The 18,128-nt window shown below is 42.8% G+C and overlaps 2 protein-coding genes across 2 annotated transcripts; one reads left to right on the top strand and one right to left on the bottom strand.

Annotated features, from left to right (window-relative positions):
* Window positions 1-295: 295 nt before the first annotated feature.
* Window positions 296-5,461, top strand: LOC134435233 (peptidase M20 domain-containing protein 2-like). The gene is made up of 7 exons (XM_063184106.1): window positions 296-904; window positions 2,002-2,150; window positions 2,520-2,662; window positions 3,669-3,823; window positions 3,915-4,041; window positions 4,136-4,243; window positions 5,090-5,461. The coding sequence occupies exons 1-7, from the start codon at window positions 500-502 to the stop codon at window positions 5,224-5,226; spliced, it is 1,224 nt and encodes a 407-aa protein (XP_063040176.1). The 5' UTR covers window positions 296-499; the 3' UTR covers window positions 5,227-5,461.
* Window positions 5,462-5,774: 313 nt separating this feature from the next.
* LOC134435234 (gamma-aminobutyric acid receptor subunit rho-1-like) lies at window positions 5,775-17,546 on the bottom strand. Its single transcript, XM_063184107.1, has 9 exons — window positions 17,534-17,546; window positions 17,071-17,177; window positions 13,315-13,382; window positions 11,919-12,142; window positions 10,250-10,332; window positions 9,374-9,514; window positions 8,820-8,972; window positions 7,425-7,621; window positions 5,775-6,947 (listed from the first exon to the last, which is right to left on the bottom strand). The coding sequence occupies exons 2-9, from the start codon at window positions 17,150-17,152 to the stop codon at window positions 6,630-6,632; spliced, it is 1,266 nt and encodes a 421-aa protein (XP_063040177.1). The 5' UTR covers window positions 17,153-17,177; window positions 17,534-17,546; the 3' UTR covers window positions 5,775-6,629.
* Window positions 17,547-18,128: the final 582 nt, after the last annotated feature.

Genomic DNA, 18,128 nt, shown 5'->3' with positions numbered 1-18,128 from the left:
GTATTATTATCCCCAACAAATTCTGCCCCGATCATTTTTAAAACTCCTTTTATTCCCTGCATGCATGACATGCAGCAGACCATATTCCCACAGCAAAATGATCCAAAATCTTCACTAATAAATGACGCAAAGCTATTATTCACATAGACTAGTTCTCTGTGATAGATATGCTAGCTAGATAGAAAGATAGAGAGATAGAGAGATAGAGAGAGATAGAGACTGTCTGATTGTATCTTTATTAGGCCTATGCAAAACATTATTTTGTTTCTCGAAACAAGCTCAATTTTTGCAGACTCCATAACAACAGATGTCGCCATAATCAACAATGCTATACTAACAAAATAGGCAAACCAATGAAGAAGTTGGTTTGAGACAGTAAACAATTCAATTCAATTCAAGTCAAAATGCTGAACTTGCATTAGCCCGTCACTGCCTCGTACAGACCTCCTTTCTGTGCCTTTCATTTGACTTTGGGGTATTTTATCTGCGCTTGGTGACGATGTCTTCCGACACTAGACAAAAACTAAAGTCGGACATTATTAGCACCATAGACGGGGCAAAGGTTATATTGCAGACCTTAAGTCAAGAGATATGGAGCTGTCCAGAGCTGGCGTACCAGGAAAAACAGGCACACGACACTCTAGTGCGTTTCTTCTCAAACCAGCCAGGATGGAAAGTCGAAAGTAATTTCATCCTCGAAACAGCATTGCGGGCAACGTGGGGTCCCTTTGGTGGTACAGAAGACGATGAAACTGTGAATGTAGGATATCTGTGTGAATACGATGCCTTGCCAGGTATTGGTCACGCGTGCGGACACAATTTGATAGCAGAGGTTGGAGCCGCTGCAGCGCTGGGATTGAAAAGTGCCATAGAGCGCCAACCCAACTGTGCTGTGCGCGTGAAGGTATGACCTGACCTGTGACCTGTCAACATGATCTCAGATTTCCGTGGAAGGGACAGGGATCTTTATCAGGCTGGACCGGTCATGGATAAGCTGTCTTCAGGATATAGGCTGTATGTAATGCATTGTGTATAGAATCAAACAACCTGGGTAGGCAGCTACAGCATACAGCCAGACCCAGTGAAAGTTTTGTCTCCTCTATCCCATGGTGTGAAAAGCTCTCAATGTGCTCAATATTCAAAATGACACTATCACACCTGATAGAAACATGTCACTGAGGGTGGTAGGGGATCTATAGCCCTTGTGCCCATACTGTATTACTGTAGCCTATGTCCATTTACACATGTATGTAGGCTACTAGATATACACACAGGCAACACAATGACAAATAAAGAATTTGAATTAAGTAAGGCTTATGAATAAATTACAGTGTCCTTAAATTGGGCAAGATCAGAGTTGGCAAATCAGCCCCTGGGGGCCGAATTAGGTCCACTTGGTTATTTTGTTTGGCCAGCGAGATCATTCCAAATGTGTGTTACAGTTGGCATACACCAAATTATAATTATTAATACGAGTAAGCCCAGAGCAGTAACATCTCATAGCCTATACAACAGAATATGTGCAGACACATGTATCATATACGATCTTAATGGGGGTTTGTGAAATTTGCCTTTGAATATGACATGCGTGCATGCATAATTTTAGTCCATTTTTTAAAAATTGATCATGAGTTCGGCCAGCAATTTTGTCCATTATTTAGATTTTTGCCCACTGTGAATTTTGAGTTTTGACACCCCTGGGTTAGATAATTGTGTGTGTGTGTGCGTGCGTGCGTGTGTAACCTGACGTATTACTGCGCACTGCGTTCCCCTCGGGGGCGCAAACTCGCCACCACGTCTATGGGAGTCACAGTACGATACCGCTGGACCAAGAGACTAGTCTCCCAGTCCAACGGCATCGACACTGTATGAGGCTTTTGGGAGGGAGGTTTTACTAACGTTCCACGCCAACTCTGCTAGTTAGCCTCCGTTACACGTGTATGCCAAAGGCAGAGAGGCGCAGAGGGTGGTACATATGTCTCATGTTTGTTTATATTGAAGGTTACTGTACTGGGAACTCCAGCTGAGGAGGATGGGGGAGGCAAAGTGGACCTGATCCAGGCTGGAGCCTTCCAAGACATGGACGTAGTCTTCATGGCCCACCCTGCTCAGGAAGACGTGTCCTTCAGCCCATGCATCGCCATAACAGAGTGAGAAAAGCCCGGAGTGTGTGTGTGTGTGTGCAGGGAAGCCAACAGGGAGGGACAAAGGGGTCAGTTGTCCCGGGCCCAGGGAGAAAGGAGGCCCAGAATTGGGTCCTCATTATTTTGTATGTATTGGATCGGGGTCCCTTTCAAATGACTTTGTCCCGGGCCCGGTAAAAGCTGTCAGTGGCCCTGTGTGTGTGTGTGTGTGTGTGTGTGTGTGTGTGTGTGTGTGTGTGTGTGTGTGTGTGTATGCTTGTGTGAAGTGAACAGTATACTGTATATTCCCCCCTCTTTACATCACAATAGTCAACGGATTTGTGTGAAGCAAGCCGCTGTTATCATAATTGGAAAGCTCTGTAATTTCCCTCTCAGCTGCACTGTGAAGTACCGCGGCAAAGCTTCACACGCGGCCGCCTACCCCTGGGAGGGGATTAACGCGCTGGATGCGGCCGTGCTGGCGTACAACAACCTGGCGGTGCTGAGGCAACAGCTCAAACCTGACTGGAGGCTGCACGGTAAAGCAAAGCAAAGGCCTGCCGCTGGGTTACATTTACAACATCTCTACATTCTTCTTACGCTCTCTCTCTCTCTCTTTCACTTTCAATTATTCTTCAGCTGTAATCTTCTTACTTCTTCTTCAAGTCCGCATATTACACATTTCTCCGTGCTGCACATTGTGTGATGGTAAACGGGGGGGTTGGGGGCGGTGGATGAAAATAGAGCTGAGTATGAGATGCAGTAAATGATTCTCTTCTTTCATGGTGTGAGATTTTAAAGATATCATATCAAGTTTTTTTGTAAATCTTTCTAAATCTTTAGCATTTTACCCTACATTTTATGTGTAGTCTCCAAAATGATCAATCCCTGAACGGGCGGGGGGTTGGGGGCGGTGGATGAAAATAGAGCTGAGTATGAGATGCAGTAAATGATTCTCTTCTTTCATGGTGTGAGATTTTAAAGATATCATATCAAGTTTTTTTGTAAATCTTTCTAAATCTTTAGCATTTTACCCTACATTTTATGTGTAGTCTCCAAAATGATCAATCCCTGAAAATATCCCTGAGAGAAAGTAATCCATACAGAAGGAACTATATTTCCTATTTACAAAGGAACAAGAAAAAGCATTTTCACATAACTTTTCTCTCCTTTTCCAAAATAAACAGTGACATCTTAAGAACATCAGTATTGAGGGAAACTATTTGTCCAATTATATGAAATATTAAAGAGAAGGGATTGGCTTTTGAGAAGCATGTCATTTTTAGTTCAATACTTTGAATACTTAAGTCTTTCAACAAGAGTTGTTATCTGAGCAAAGACATACAGAATGTTTAAGATGATCAGAGGTTTTATGTTATTTTTATGTATACACAAGGAAACCGGAAAGGTAATCCTATGAGCATGCAATGTCAATGGTTATCCAAGGTTGTCTTTAAGGACACAAGACTTGTGGCTTAAATATTGTATACCTTTCGGATCTCTTAAATATAGGCTACATGTAGTATATACTTGTGTCCTGCCCAGGTATAATCAAACATGGAGGGGAGAAGCCCAACATTATCCCGGACTACACTGAGATGGAGTTTTACCTGCGAACGCCAATGCTCAATGATCTCTCTGAGCTCAAAACTAAGGCAGAGGCTTGCTTCAAATCCGCAGCCTTGGCAACTGGTTGCCAAGTAAGTTGTAGTGTGAAGTTAAGGCTTGCTATGATATTATAAAGTTACACAACATGCCTTGTATTATACATATGAATCTTTTTTTTCCAAGGTTGAGATAACGTACCCAAACCATGCCTATGCAAACATTCTTCGAAATACCATACTGGAAAACCTCTACAAAGAGAATGGGAAAACACTGGGAATGGAATTCAAGGACAACCCAAACCAGTTTGCTGGTAAATAAAATGAAACTCATTTCCCAACAACGTGACAAGTACAGGTATATGAAATGTATTTCAGTCACTGAAGCATGATGACATTGTTTTACAGGATCCACTGACTTTGGAAATGTGTCTTATTTGCTCCCTGGTATCCATCCTTTCTTCTCCATTGGATCCAAGGCTCTGAATCACACTGCACAGTATACAGAAGCAGCAGGTAAGCCACCAATCACATACTACAACAGCTTGGGCACGGGGTTGATGGCATGCACGTGCTACAGAGAGTGTTCAGTTGTCCTTTTCACACCAGAAGGTCTGCAGGCTCATGTCTAACACAGCCTGTTCAGTACCGCCCTGGAGAAAAAAAAATATAGGAAGACAATGGGACCCCGCTTACAGCATACTCAAGCCTGCGATGAGAATATAGACTTGGGTTCTATTTCCAAGTTGATGAGCGGACTTGTCCGGGCAGCGTGCAGAGACACAACTACTTGGTATGAAAGGAATACTGTTTTCATGTTCTTTTCTGTTTTATTTTCTAATCTTTGTGAACTGAGTACAAGAAGTTTTCAGTCAGGCCTGTGCAAACAAGCATAATGCGAAAGAGCCGTAACATTGCCATCGCCACAAAACAAAGTCACATTTGTGGTTGAGTAGATTTGAGTAGTGCATGTGATATGACAGTTATGGATACTTAAGATTCTGTCCTACCAAATGTCACATAATATGTGGTTTAGCAAATTGACATGTCTGTATGTTGGAAGCTCTTACCTAACAGCTACTGTAACTACCCAATCGAGTGGGGTTTTTTTGTACATTGGTGTTTTGTGATGGCCACCACTGTCTGACAAAAGAACATGGACATTTCAATAATAATTGCTTTTTTGCTTGTAAGCGATGGCTCCCTTCAATCAGTGTCCAGGGAAACAGCATTATTCCCCTTGGACAAACCATTAAAAACAGAGCAATGAGGGGAAACTGGGACAGGTGGCAACACTACCATTTCAAAACCATTTTACCAAGTTTAAAAGATTTTATCTAACAACTATCCATGATGGCTCAGGTGCAGAGGAAGCCCAGCCGTACACCCTTCGCACAGCCAAGGCGATGGCTATGACGGCCGTGGACGTTCTGTTTGGGGAAGGCCTTCTGCAGAGGGTGAAGGAGGAGTTCACTCAGGCCATTCAGAAGGAGGCCTGAGGACTGAGGAGAGGAGGACACTTGGTTTGAGACCATGTTGGTGAGACTGACATTAGTTCATCTTTGACACACTCACTGTGCGCTTGAGGTCTTATATCTCATTGAAGACTGTCAGACTTGACGATGTTCTCTCACCAAACTCCACGCAAACCAATCAAACATGATTTGGGGAAAAAAATATATTTTTTCAGTGCAATTCTTGTAAATAAAGGTAAATTCCCATGGCAGATCTTAATTATATCATAATACGTATGTGCTTGATTTTCACATCAGACATCACAACAGGTTTCAGAAAACTTTACATTTATTTGCTACATCTACACTGTGTAAAAAGCTTTTCAAGTGCTAAGACCATGTTACCGTGTATCATTGTGATTAATTGTCTACACAGCCACTGTGTTCTGTGTAGAGTGTTGTGGGTAAATACTCATTTTGAAAACCCTCACCTCACATCTTTTAGTTTGTGGCTGAAATTATTAATCAGGTACACATTGTATTTAGATATTTATGGTACTAAACTGAAACATTAAACTATGGATTCATTGGTTAACTGGTTAGCTTTACAATTGTTTTACAGAACATTTTGTACTGTTATGTTTGTATGCTACTTCAGCATTCAAAAAATGAATGTCATCGTCAGTCATAACGGGCAGTCATGGGTGAGCGGTTAGGGCATCAGACTTGCATCCCAGAGGTTGCCGGTTCGACTCCCGACCCGCCAGGTTGGTGGGGGGAGTAATCAACCAGTGCTCGCCCCTATCCTCCTCCATGACTGAGGTACCCTGAGCATGGTACCGTCCCACCGCACTGCTCCCCATGGGGCGCCACTGAGGGCTGCCCCCTTGCACGGGTGAGGCATAAATGCAATTTCGTTGTGTGCAGTGTGCAGTGTTCACTTGTGTGCTGTGGAGTGCTGTGTCACAATGACAATGGGAGTTGGAGTTTCCCAATGGGCTTTCACTCTTTCAGTCAGAGGTCAGTCAGCAGCAGCTTACATGGATTATTTCAGTGAAACTTTACCAACTGTTTGCAAAGTGCCAAATGACATCTCAGCCATTTGTAATCCAAGCCTGAGCCATCAGCCATTTGCATCTGTCAAGGTCCTTCTATGTCCTTCCTTTTGTACCAATATTATGTACACAAAATGGTAAGCCTTCTCGGTTCGAAACAAAAAAAAGTAGTTCAGAAAATCAACTCTTCAAAGAGTTTAGTTTACTCCACATAGTTTTTTTTTTTCGAAGATCTTCTTTTGAAGTGAAAAAAGAAGAAGGCAATAAATAATATTCAGCTTCAGATGGATGGAATGCTGAAAAAAACTCCCAGTGGAACTTCCTGGTCCCTGAAGTGCAAAGTATTGTTCAAAAATCTAACAAAAAAACAAATATAATCCTCATATCCTCTGCCTAGGAGTAGATGGACCAGTAGATGATGTTGAAGAGGGTGTAGGCACCAGGGAAGACCACCCTCGAGTACTTGTCTATGGCATGGGTGTCGATCCAGATGTTGATGTAGGGCCTGGCGCCCTTCAGCTGAGTGGTGGTCTGATTGTCTGCCAGGGTGAACTGGGCCAAGATGCGCTCCTGGCGCCCGCCGTTCTCCCCCGGCATCCCGTAGGTCCCCGTGTTGGGGTCCATGGTGGGGTCCATGCTGGGGTCCACGTCGCTGTAGCTCGGGTTCATCATCATGTCGTCCGGATTGGCTATGCCACACGTACAGGGCAGCTGTGACAGAGGTGCAGAAGACTTACGAAATGCACTTGGGTTTTTTTGTTTGTTTTTTTACCTTTATTTTTACCAGGAATGATTGACCCATTTAGATTAAAAATCTATTTTTCAAGGGTGTCCTGGCTAAGTGGCAGGCATGTTCAATGTTCAAACATCAGTTTTTTGTGTAACAATCAATGATGCTGATGAACAGAGGTGTATAAAGTAGAAGTAGAAGTACCATCATAGTGTATCTTCCTCATTAGGTACCATGGAATAACAGGTGTATACTGTAAACTACGCAAGATCAGGTACTAGCTTTGTGATTACATTAATAAGAGTACTTCTACCTCTACATTATACACCTCTGCGGATGAATAACCGATTATTTATGATGAGTGTAATTTTTCTGCTGTGTACATGGAAGGGTGTGTAGGTATGGTACCCACATAATATGTGTGATGGCACTATTTTCAATAAAGTGTGAAATCTCACCCGATCTCTGAGCTTTCTCTCTCTTCGTTCTTGTACGGTGGAGAGGTAGTTTACCGCTGCGTACTCTATCACCGAAAGGAATACAAACACAAAGCTGACCCAGAGGTATATGTCCACAGCTTTGATGTAGGACACTCGAGGCATGGAGGCGTTGACCCCAGTGATGATGGTGGACATGGTCAGCACAGTCGTTATTCCTGAGAGAATTTGCACACGTCACACACAGAATTTCAATTTCAGTATTTGTACATAATACAGGTAAACACACATTGGGACTTCGAATAGGGAGCACAGTATGCTATAGGCTATACTGTAGGGTATACTGTATATAGTACATTAGGCTAGGGCTGCACGATTATGGAAAAAATCATAATCACAATTATTTTGGTCAAAATCATAATCACGATTATTAATCACGATTATTGATTTTTGCAGATTTTTTTGAAAATTATAACAAGATGAAATATAACCAAGAATGAATTACATACGGGATGAGCAAAATAAAATGTATTGTAATAATTATGTAAAGGCAATAGCATAAAACTTAAGTGGACAGATTTCTGGCCAGAAACACTAGCCTGTCAGTATGTTCTGGCTTCAAGGACGCTCTCAAAAGTAGGTCACTATTGCCACGATTAAATCATGATTAAAATCATGAGTTTGATTTCACTATTTTATCACGATTTTGATTATTTTTCGATTAATTGCCCTACATTAGGCTGCAGCATGAAGGCAAGACAATATAAAGATTGTAAATATTAATAATCAGAAGTTTCAACCACTGATGATACATGAGCAGTTAAACACCCATGCAATATTCAGTTGCTGAAACTTTCCATTCCTGTTGTTCTCTTGTGTTGATATAGTAAATGATTTTCCCCTAATGTGTGCATATTGTATCAACACTCTTGCCTAAGAGCCTTACGTCTTTTCTTTTCATTCTTTTCACGTTTCATAAGTTGTTGTTTTTTTGTTAAAGATATTTTTTGGGCTTTTGTGCCTTTATTTTGTGACAGGATAGTGAAGGACAGACAGTAAACGAGTGAGAAGAGAGAGATGGGGACGGATCTGTAAATGACCCGGGGCGGAATCAAACACCTGGAATTGTAACCCAGTGTCCTACTGTCAGGCCACGTTAGGCCCTTAATAAGTGCCTGTTGAAGAAAACGTGCGTGTTGGAGGTAACATTGGGCTCAGGAGCCTCTTACCCAGGGCCCTAAATTTAAAAAAATTCTCCATCAGCCAAAATGGCTAGTAGATGATAATCTTACCAGCCAAACACACACTCACTAATGGGTCAAAGTGGCTAGTAAGTTGGTCTTTTCTACCAGCCAAACTGAAATTTCAACAGCATTTGGCCAGTTGGCTGGTGTTAATTTTGAGCCCTGCTCTTACCTAAAGGTACCCTGGCAGGCACTGCCCTGCGGTCGATCCAGAAGGATACCCACGACAGCATAACCATCAGTGTCGCTGGGAAATACGTCTGAAGTAGGAAGAAGAAAATGTGCCGCCGCAAAGTGAAGTGGATGTACAGACGATTGTACCAGCCTGTGAAGCGGAGAGAAAAAGTGTTAGGGACACTCAGTTGTTTAGGTACAAGGAAATGGTCACAGTCCCTGGAGCAATGTGGGGTTGCTCAAGGGCACTTCAGATGGATTAAGAGGTAGGGAGATGTAAGGATGGGTTTAAATCTGTAACCCTCAGATTGAAAGCCCAGCTCCCTAACCATTGGGCCTCTTGATCTTTAAAACAAGTCTGACAGGCAAATAAAGATGGATCCGTCTATGCACTCTGCCGCCTTGTGGACACAGGAGGGAATTACAATTTAAGGAATGCGTTTCAGACGGACCGACCGACCAACGGACGGACATACCCTTTTATAGAGATGCTAGGACGCATCTAAAAAACAATACTGGTTACTTTAAGTTAGTATTGTTTTAGCTGGTCACCTGTGCTGCTGTAGAAGGCGAGCTTTGTGGTGGTGTGGAACTTCTGGATGCGGAACTGGGACAGGGAGATGCGATCGTCTGTGTTGAGCGACTCATTCCCCTTTTTCCAGTAGAGCATGAGGTCGTCATCCGTGTACGCATCTGAGGGAAAGGAACGGTAATCATTTATGCCTCTTTTCCACTGCTGGCTTTCTGGTAGGCCTACAGCTCGACACAACGCGACTAGGCCGCCACTTTTTGCTATTCGATTAAGCTGTGTCGTGCCTAATCAAAAAGCAAAAAGTGGCGGCCGACTCGCGCTGTGTTGAGCTGTAGGCCTACCAGAAAACCAGCAGTGGAAAAGAGGCATTCGTTTCAAAGAACGATTACGCCAACATTGCTGAGGATGTTCTGATGAGTTGACATGACAGTGAAAGACACACTTGGAAAGTCCTGTTGTCATGGTGACACAGACACACTGTGCACATAATGAAATTGCATTTATGCCTCACAAATGCCAAGTGGGTAGCCCAACTGGTGCAGTAAAGGAGAAGAGTTGGGGTATGTAATGGTACCATGCACAGGATACCTCAGTCATGAAGGAGCATGGGGGCGAGCGCTGGTTAATCACTCCTCCGACTTTATCGCGGTGTCAGGAATCGAATCAGCATCCCAACTTTATACATATTTGGGGGCTTTTTGCCTTTATTTTGAGACAGGACAGTGAAGACATGACCGGAAGAAAATGGGGAGAGAGAGATGGGGAAGGTCCGGCAAAGGACCCGGGCTGGGAATCGAACTCGGGTCTGCCGTGTAGCAGACTAGTGTCCTACCATTAGCGCCACGGTAGGGCCATGAGTGACATTTTAAAATAGTTTATAACATGTCACTACTCACAGCTTTCGATCTCCAGGGAGCATGTCTGTGTGTCCAAAGGGAAACGACTCAGGTCCATGTTGCACATTGCAGTCACCGTGACCCTGAAAAGTAGATATTTAAATTTAAAAAAAGAGTTAGTCATGGCATTTTACACCATTCCCTCAACTGATAGCCCATTGTAGCCTGGAGACACATATACGCTGCATTCAGGTTCATGAGATTTGAGGGATTTTATTAAAAATGTGGGTATGTTAGGGATGAATGAACACATTCTAATGCAAAATGAGGGTCCTAGCTTTTAAATGCAACTTATTTCATGTTTGTATGTGCTTCGGAGGTTGAGAAATTTAGGATTTAATAGGCGGAGGGCACCCTTTCCCAAAAAGGGCTGAGGCTAAAATGGGTTAACTTTGTAGCCATGTATAATGTGAGACACATTCCCCTTGCTCTTTCAAGATCGTGTCATTGAAATCTCCTTTGATGGCACAGCCAATTGATTTAGTGAAGTGCTGGAGCTGTGGGCTGTGTCGTGTGCATCACCATATTCATGGAACACCGTGAGCGGAATGTTTCCATTTATGACGGAATGTCACTTGGCACTTGGGCCCTGCTGCTCTCTGTCCCTTACAGCGATCAGCTCAGCTGTGTGAATTATATAATTCAATCCGTTTGCGGAACAACATTGGCAGGAGATGACATATTGTGCTGTATATGTTCAGTATCACTCCACTAATCAGCCCATCTGTTCAGTCAGAGCATACTCGAAATTAAAAATTTACCAAATCCCACATTTTGCTAGAAAGTGAGAGAAAGGGTTTCCCTGTGTCTGCCTCTGCCTCTCTGCACCCCTATCTACTTCTCTCTCTACTTCTCTCTCTCTCTCTCTCTCTCTCTCTCTCTCTCTCTCTCTCTCTCTCTCTCTCTCTCTCTCTCTCTCAAATTCAAATTCAAATTGTGCTGTATTAGCATTGCTGTTACTATACAGTGTTGCCATAGCATGCAAATATGCAAATAACAAGACAAAAGTGTGAATGGTGTTACTCTCTCTCTCTCTCTCTCTCTCTCTCTCTCTCTCTCTCTCTCTCTCTCTCTCTCTCTCTCTCTCTCTCTCTCTCTCTCCAACTATCTCCTGTGTATGCATCTGTCTGTAAGATCATGAGGAAGACTTGGATGTGTTGTGCCACATTGTGCTAATGTACTCGGTCTACATGGCCATGGAGATCCAGGTCTGGCCTTGGTGACTTCCCAAACCAACCCCATCTATCTCCTGCACTTGCTACCTATATGTTCTTCACTATCCTATTGGGAAAAAAACGCACAAAATACTAGCCTCGCGAGCCATCCGTCCGCCAAAGGATTGGGTCCACTACGGTATTGTAGAAAACAGCCCAGAAAACAGCCAATAAGCGAATAAGCGCCTCACGTGGGGGGAAAAGGGGGAGGACGCTCATGACGATGGCGAAAACGTCTGCGCCAATTTGAGTTTGAGTAACTGTCGGCAATTGGGTGAGAGCTGTCCAATCATTTCAAACCCTAACTGAGTGCAAACTGACTGCAACCGCGTCAGATCACACAAACTCCAGACCATGAATACGAAATGAAATGGTAGTATTATGGGATGGTCAGGACCAGGCTAACAAAATACTCCCCAAAGAAAACAATGAGGAAATGCTATTCAGGAAGAGACCTCAGGCTGTAGAGGACATTGCCATCAGGATAGACTCGGAGCATGACGTTGTCTGTCGTGGTGTCATGGATGAAGGATCTCTTGGAGTGGACGAAGAACATGTCGGGGACCCAGATCTTCTTCACCAGTCGGCTGTCGAAGGTCAGGCTCTGGTTGTTGGTGCTCTGGAACGCCAGACGCTCGTCCTTCCAGTAGTGCCTCAGATACAGGGTCATGGTGAAGTCCTGGTGGAGAGATGCAGGATATTGGCTACGTTTACATGACATTTTTCATTCAGAATTAGTCATTCAGAATTAAATAGTTTTGTCAAGTTTACATGCTGTTTACAGGACGTTTTCAAAGCAGAATTAAGCTTTATTCAGAGTTAAATGGAGTTAATTCTGAATTAAATGTCTCATGTAAACATAGCCATTATTGCAGAAGTGTCATTGACTGTGTGAGCATTCCAAATGGGGTCAAGACCTAACCATCTGTTGCTGGTGTGAAAATGTAAAAATATTTGTGCACTGAATTTAAAAGACATTTTCAATGCTAGAAGTCTTGCCCCTGTGGAAGATTACTAATTTAACGAAGCAATACCAAAGTTCTTCCTGTATAAGTTACGTCACTACGCCGCCATCTTGTTGACGCCTTCGGGGTGCTATTTCGCGATTAGTGAGACCAGATCTGAGAGTCAATGGGAAAAATGAATGGGGAAACTGAGTGCAGGACGGGAAGAAGGGTTGTGAAAACCATATGGTTGAAACCATCGTGAAAAAAATGATCAATCTAGACTACTTGGTTGTGTCGTACGAGTCAAAATAAAGCTTTTTAAGCCACTTTTCTCACAGTTTTTTTGACAGAGCGCAGGCGCAGTAGTTCCATAACGGCACGAGAGCAACGGCTTTTCACAACTGAGCATGCGCAACATTTCGCGTGCGCCGATGCAGCCAGATGATTGGATCACTGGCAACGCAGCTCAGCAGGCACATTGGCTCTTGTTACCAGAAAGGCGGGAATACTATTAACATAGCCTGATTATCATCAACTTTCAAATCTCCTTGAGACTTGGTCTGACCAAGAGCATAACATTTAACATTTCCCAAACGGCATAGATGACCCGCCTCCCTTAGTTTGCTACAGGTTGTTTGCCTCCCGACAAAGTTCCCAATTTTTCTGGAGTTCAGAAACGATATTTGTATTCCTCCTGGCCTGACTAGAAGTAACGCTGGAGGTGTTGCGTCAATAGGAGGGTGCGGCCTCGCTACTATTAACATATAATATGAACAGTTAAAAAGGGAACCCTATCAGCGGCAAGACCTTAGAACCGTCCTAACCTTTCCACCCCTGGTTGCGCCCTTTCTGGGGTTTAAACATACACTGTTTTTTGGATAATGGACAGTTTTAGGGTACTTGCCATGTCCACTTCAGATATGGTGTCAAGACTTTCCACCTGGACGTCCACACCCACTGGAATAGGAGGCCCTAGAGCAAGAGAAGAATATACCATGTCAATAAAAAGTACATTCAAAATGGCCAGATGTGGCAACTGTATGGTACGGGGAAAAAATAACCAGAGATAGTATGACTCTATTGTTCTTGTTCTTGAATTATCTCTGTTTTAACTGTTGTAGATTCTATTATAAGTTCTGCATACTCTTCCATCACCACTGACATCAAATATAATTTTACATTCCACCCCTTCTACCATTCTTTCTGACTGATAAGTTAACAGTCGTTATTATTTTGTGTAACATTGTTGACATTTTCTCCAGCTGTGTAAAATCCACAGTATTTTATCCTGGAACTTTCAGGAAAGCGTCTGGATTTGCAGTTGCGGATTTCTGTCCTATTTATTTTCCTGTGTCTTTCATCGGTCACAAATGCAATTGGGTCACAATGGATCAAACTTGCTGTTTTTGTTTTGCAACTGACATCTGGATCCCTTGGAGTGTTTTTTTTTCATGCATCATTTCTTTTGCATGGACATGGATGTGGACAGGGAAGCGAAGAGAAGGCTAGAAGGGGTCATTTGTCAGTGTCATCCGCTCTACAGATTAGACAGGCAGACTTATATCATATGGCCATGTCTCCAAGCAAAGCAGGACAGCAAGTTTTCCTTTCTTGTTCAGGCTTTAAAGAAATCTTACACCATGGGCGTCTAAGACTTTTAACCCATTAAAGATGCTGTCTGAGCTTAATGCTTAACACCCCGAAACATCTTCAAACAAATGTAGTTTTAATTAAAGTGGGACATTTACATTTTCAATGACCTGCTGGTATCTTTTCTTTCATAATAAGGCCAAACATATTTTTAAATTTTGAAATGAATTTCTCAAATTACATTACGTTGGACTAGCTGATACCTTTATCCAAAGCGATATTTATATAGGTAGACTACAGGGTACTGATTACAGTCCATGAAGCAATGAGCAAAGTTAGTACCTTGCTCAAAGGCACGTCAGCCATAGGATTCGATGCTCCCGTCCTCAGATTTATAGACCTAATCACTAGACCACGGCTGCCCCAAATGTGCAGTGTTTGCTAAATCACTGCTCCATGAAGAGAGTCGCTGTTTTCTCATCACTGAAGTGCACCAAATGTACAGGGTTTGCTTTTGCCAAGTCAAAACATCACAAGGAGAGTGGCTGTGTTCTAATCTCTGACTTTGCAAATCCCAGGCCACCAAACAAAGAAAAATCGAAACGTAGCACTACTACAACAGTTTGTTGCTGCCCCCTCTTTTGTAACCCCATCGAAAACCTTTAATTGACTATGCTTGCACCAGCCGTAACCCAAATCAACAAAAAATAGTCCAACAAGTAGTTCAACAAAACACTATAGCACAGCATTCCGAGAAGCATTTGACACAAACACAAAATCATCCGTGAAGTCAGAGAGTTTAATCTGGTGACATGGGTGACCCTTGGCCTTGGGTCACTCTTGTCGCGGCACTATAGTGTTCTTTTAGTGCTTTATCCTCTTGATCAGCTCCATGCTACATCTGTTCATCCCTACGTATGTTTACGTTGCATATTGCCTCTATATGCAGGAGCAGGGAAGCCGGCAGGGGGGGCAAAGGGGTCATTTGCCTCGGGCCCAGGGCCCAAAATTGGATTTTCATTACATTGTATGTATTGGATGGGGGACCCTTTCAAATGACTTTGTCCTGGGCCCAGCAAAAGCTGTCAGTGACCCTGTGCAGGAGGACATGCATCTACCCATCTGTCAAGATCTCTCCTGACATCCATTACAACCGTGGTCCAGTCCAAATGCAGCTGACTCGACATTAGCAGAGATATCACAAGGCTTACTGTATGTGTTATGTTTTGAAATCGTCCATGCCTTCATGGCTTTGACACTGATATCATACACTTTATACCCTTAATCACATACATGTATTTTCCTTGAATGGCAATACATTAGGTAACTTGACAATGGCTGTTCTGTGAAATCAACACAGATGTATGGTTATATATAACCAAAAACAGAATGAGATATGGTTAGATGAAGGACTCATTGAAATTAAGACTAGACAAATGTGGTGTATTTGAACAGAAGAAACCCATCTGTATGATATAGTGACTGTGGAATGTTGCCATACAGCAGGTTTGATGATACATGCATTGTGCTTGTTCTGTGTGTTTTCAGAATATGTACTGCATAACTACTGTATGTGCAGTGCAGTCTATCAGTTTGAAGTATTCATTTTGTTTGGACAAGATGCTATCTATAAGAGATAGCCCTCACCAGTTTTACTTATCGGAGTGATATTGGTTACGGGTCAGTGAGGTCAGCAGTAGAACACATCAGGTCGGCGCAACGACAGCCAGTGCCACTATTGTATGGATTTTTTGCTTGTTTGTTTTTAGTGGACTATCTAAGAAGTCATTTCCAGTCTATGACAAATTGGCTGTGATTCTCCTTCATCCAGGTCATGTTAGTGAAAAGGGTTTAGTTGTAAGCAACTGGACTTCTTGGAGCTTCCACGTTATGTTTCTTATTCAAGACACTTCATCAGTTCTGGTCAATGTAAAAGGATATGGTGAGGAAAGAGACTTCAAGTTGCTTATAGCTCATCCCCTTCAGATCCATGACCTATTTCAGTATGGTTTACATACAGTATTTGAGCATTTGACTAGGCATGACTAGACATAGTCAAATGGCGACATGAAAGCAACACAGTGGAAATAAACTGTCTTGAAACACAGTTAGAGATGGTAGGATATAGATAGTTCAAGATGCAGTTGGCATGATTTTTGTTCATATTTGCTTGAGCTATCATAGGATGTACATAGCCTATAATCATGTTTGCAAAAATGGGCATCTCAGAAGAGTCCTGTGTGATTTTAAAGCAAAACTGAGCTTCAGAGCTTGGTATTATGGTAGCCAAAGTAAATGATAAATGTCTGCAACACTGTTAATGCTCCCAGTTGTTCCCAGTTGTTTTAATGGCACATGTGCCATTAAAACAACTGGGAGCATTAACAGGGTTGCGGACATTTATCATTTACTTCAGTTATTTTGTTTTGTCCAGCACCTGTGCCACTGATGTGCGCACATTCTCTGCTTTCTTTATTATGGTAGCCAACCTTGGCAAGTGTTTTGTGGTCTGCTTGTTGTTGTTGGAGCAACAAATGGTATTTAGGAATGCTGGTATGCAACAGGTGTTTTAGAGGTGCATGTGACACTTGTCGACAAGGTATGTAACATGACCTCTGTTTACTGTAGCCGCCAGGGTGTGTGTGGTTGAGGTACCGTACCAATGCTTTAGTTCAGCAGGTTAGATGGCATTCATTACATAGGTGGCATAAATCATTCTGTAATGTGTGGTTCTGTGGCTGTTATATGACACTATCCTTCCCCTGCAACACACTCTCTCTCTCTCTCTCTCTCTCTCTCTCTCTCTCTCTCTCTCTCTCTCTCTCTCTCTCTCTCGCACGCACTCACACACACTCACACACACACACACACGCACACACACACTCTCTCTCTCTCTCTCTCACACACACACACACACACACACAAACACTGCCATTCATTAAAGCTTCTTCACATAGTGTACATGCTGCCATTTATTGCTATATTGCCTCTGCCTGGTTATTCTTCATTTTCTTATTTCCATACTACATTCATGAGAAATGACACTTGTTGGTTTTGTTAGTAACATTACCTCCGAAAGCTGGTCTCATAGTGAAGTCGTGGTCGTCTATTCTCAGCAGCTGCTCTGATTTGGTAACTGGTGATTTTGTCATGTCTGGACTCCTTCTGAAGATTGGACTGTGAATTGAAGATAGAATGTCATCGTAGAGTAGAGTATCATTTATTGAAATTAAGGTGTCTAGCATACATATATAAATACAAAGACACAAAGACATCACACACAACATTGCACATTCACCATACATATATTCACAAGGTCAGATCTCTCTATCACACTCACACACACACACACACACACACACACACACACACACACGCACACACACTCACACACACACACACACACACACACACATCTTAGAGCTGCATATCAGAGTCATAAAGATTAGATTAGTCTTCTGTACTGCCACTAACCATTAACAAAGATTATAGATCAATAAATGGTTCCAAACTGAAACGGAGGGCTGTCTCACCTGCCAGGCTTGTAAGATGTTTCTCCTTCTGATGACGCCTCTCGTCTTGGTCTGTTAGGGAAAGAATCAGACATTATTTTGACAGTATGACAAACACAGAACATCACCCTTTCATGCAGATAGCATTGCCACGGTTGTGACACACTGTTCAATGAAAAAGCTGAACTAGAGCACAACATCATTGTTATGACATTTGCAGGCAGTGTAAAGTAACAAATTGAGACTTGGTCATAAGCATTTAGGTAATGATTTAGATCAAAATAGATGCATGAAGGGGTTACTGTAGGGACACATACTGTAGCAGGCGAAATGAGCGAGACGAAGAGAGGCAAAATTCATTGTTCCATTCTGACAGCTCAACTGTCATCAGGTCGCCACGGTGAATCAAATGGTATGAAACAGTTATGCTGGTGATTTGATTGGCCGCCACAGGCGAAATTTGCTCCTCCATTTGTATAATATTAAACTTGGTTGAATAATTTTGCTTCGCTTCACTCCTGTTTGCTTGCCTTCGCCTCCCTCATAGGAATGAATGGCAAAGTTTACTTCACCTGGCCAAATTCGAGTCAACGTATGTGCCCCTAGCGTTAGGCTG

The sequence above is a fragment of the Engraulis encrasicolus genome, chromosome 19 (assembly GCF_034702125.1).
Source record: "Engraulis encrasicolus isolate BLACKSEA-1 chromosome 19, IST_EnEncr_1.0, whole genome shotgun sequence".
NCBI classification, from domain to species: Eukaryota; Metazoa; Chordata; class Actinopteri; order Clupeiformes; family Engraulidae; genus Engraulis; species Engraulis encrasicolus.
This window is presented reverse-complemented; position numbering and strand designations above follow the sequence as displayed.

Bases quoted from the DNA above. Each gene is read 5' to 3' on its own strand.
- LOC134435233 (XM_063184106.1), top strand. From the start codon at position 500: ATGTCTTCCGACACTAGACAAAAACTAAAGTCGGACATTATTAGCACC. The intron at 905-2,001 runs GTATGACCTGAC...TTTATATTGAAG, and splicing joins ACTGTGCTGTGCGCGTGAAG to GTTACTGTACTGGGAACTCC. The intron at 2,151-2,519 runs GTGAGAAAAGCC...TTTCCCTCTCAG, and splicing joins CCATGCATCGCCATAACAGA to CTGCACTGTGAAGTACCGCG.
- LOC134435234 (XM_063184107.1), bottom strand. From the start codon at position 17,152: ATGACAAAATCACCAGTTACCAAATCAGAGCAGCTGCTGAGAATAGAC. The intron at 9,515-10,249 runs GTGAGTAGTGAC...CCTTTCCCTCAG, and splicing joins CTCCCTGGAGATCGAAAGCT to ATGCGTACACGGATGACGAC. The intron at 6,948-7,424 runs GTGAGATTTCAC...CCTCTGTCACAG, and splicing joins AGAGAAAGCTCAGAGATCGG to CTGCCCTGTACGTGTGGCAT.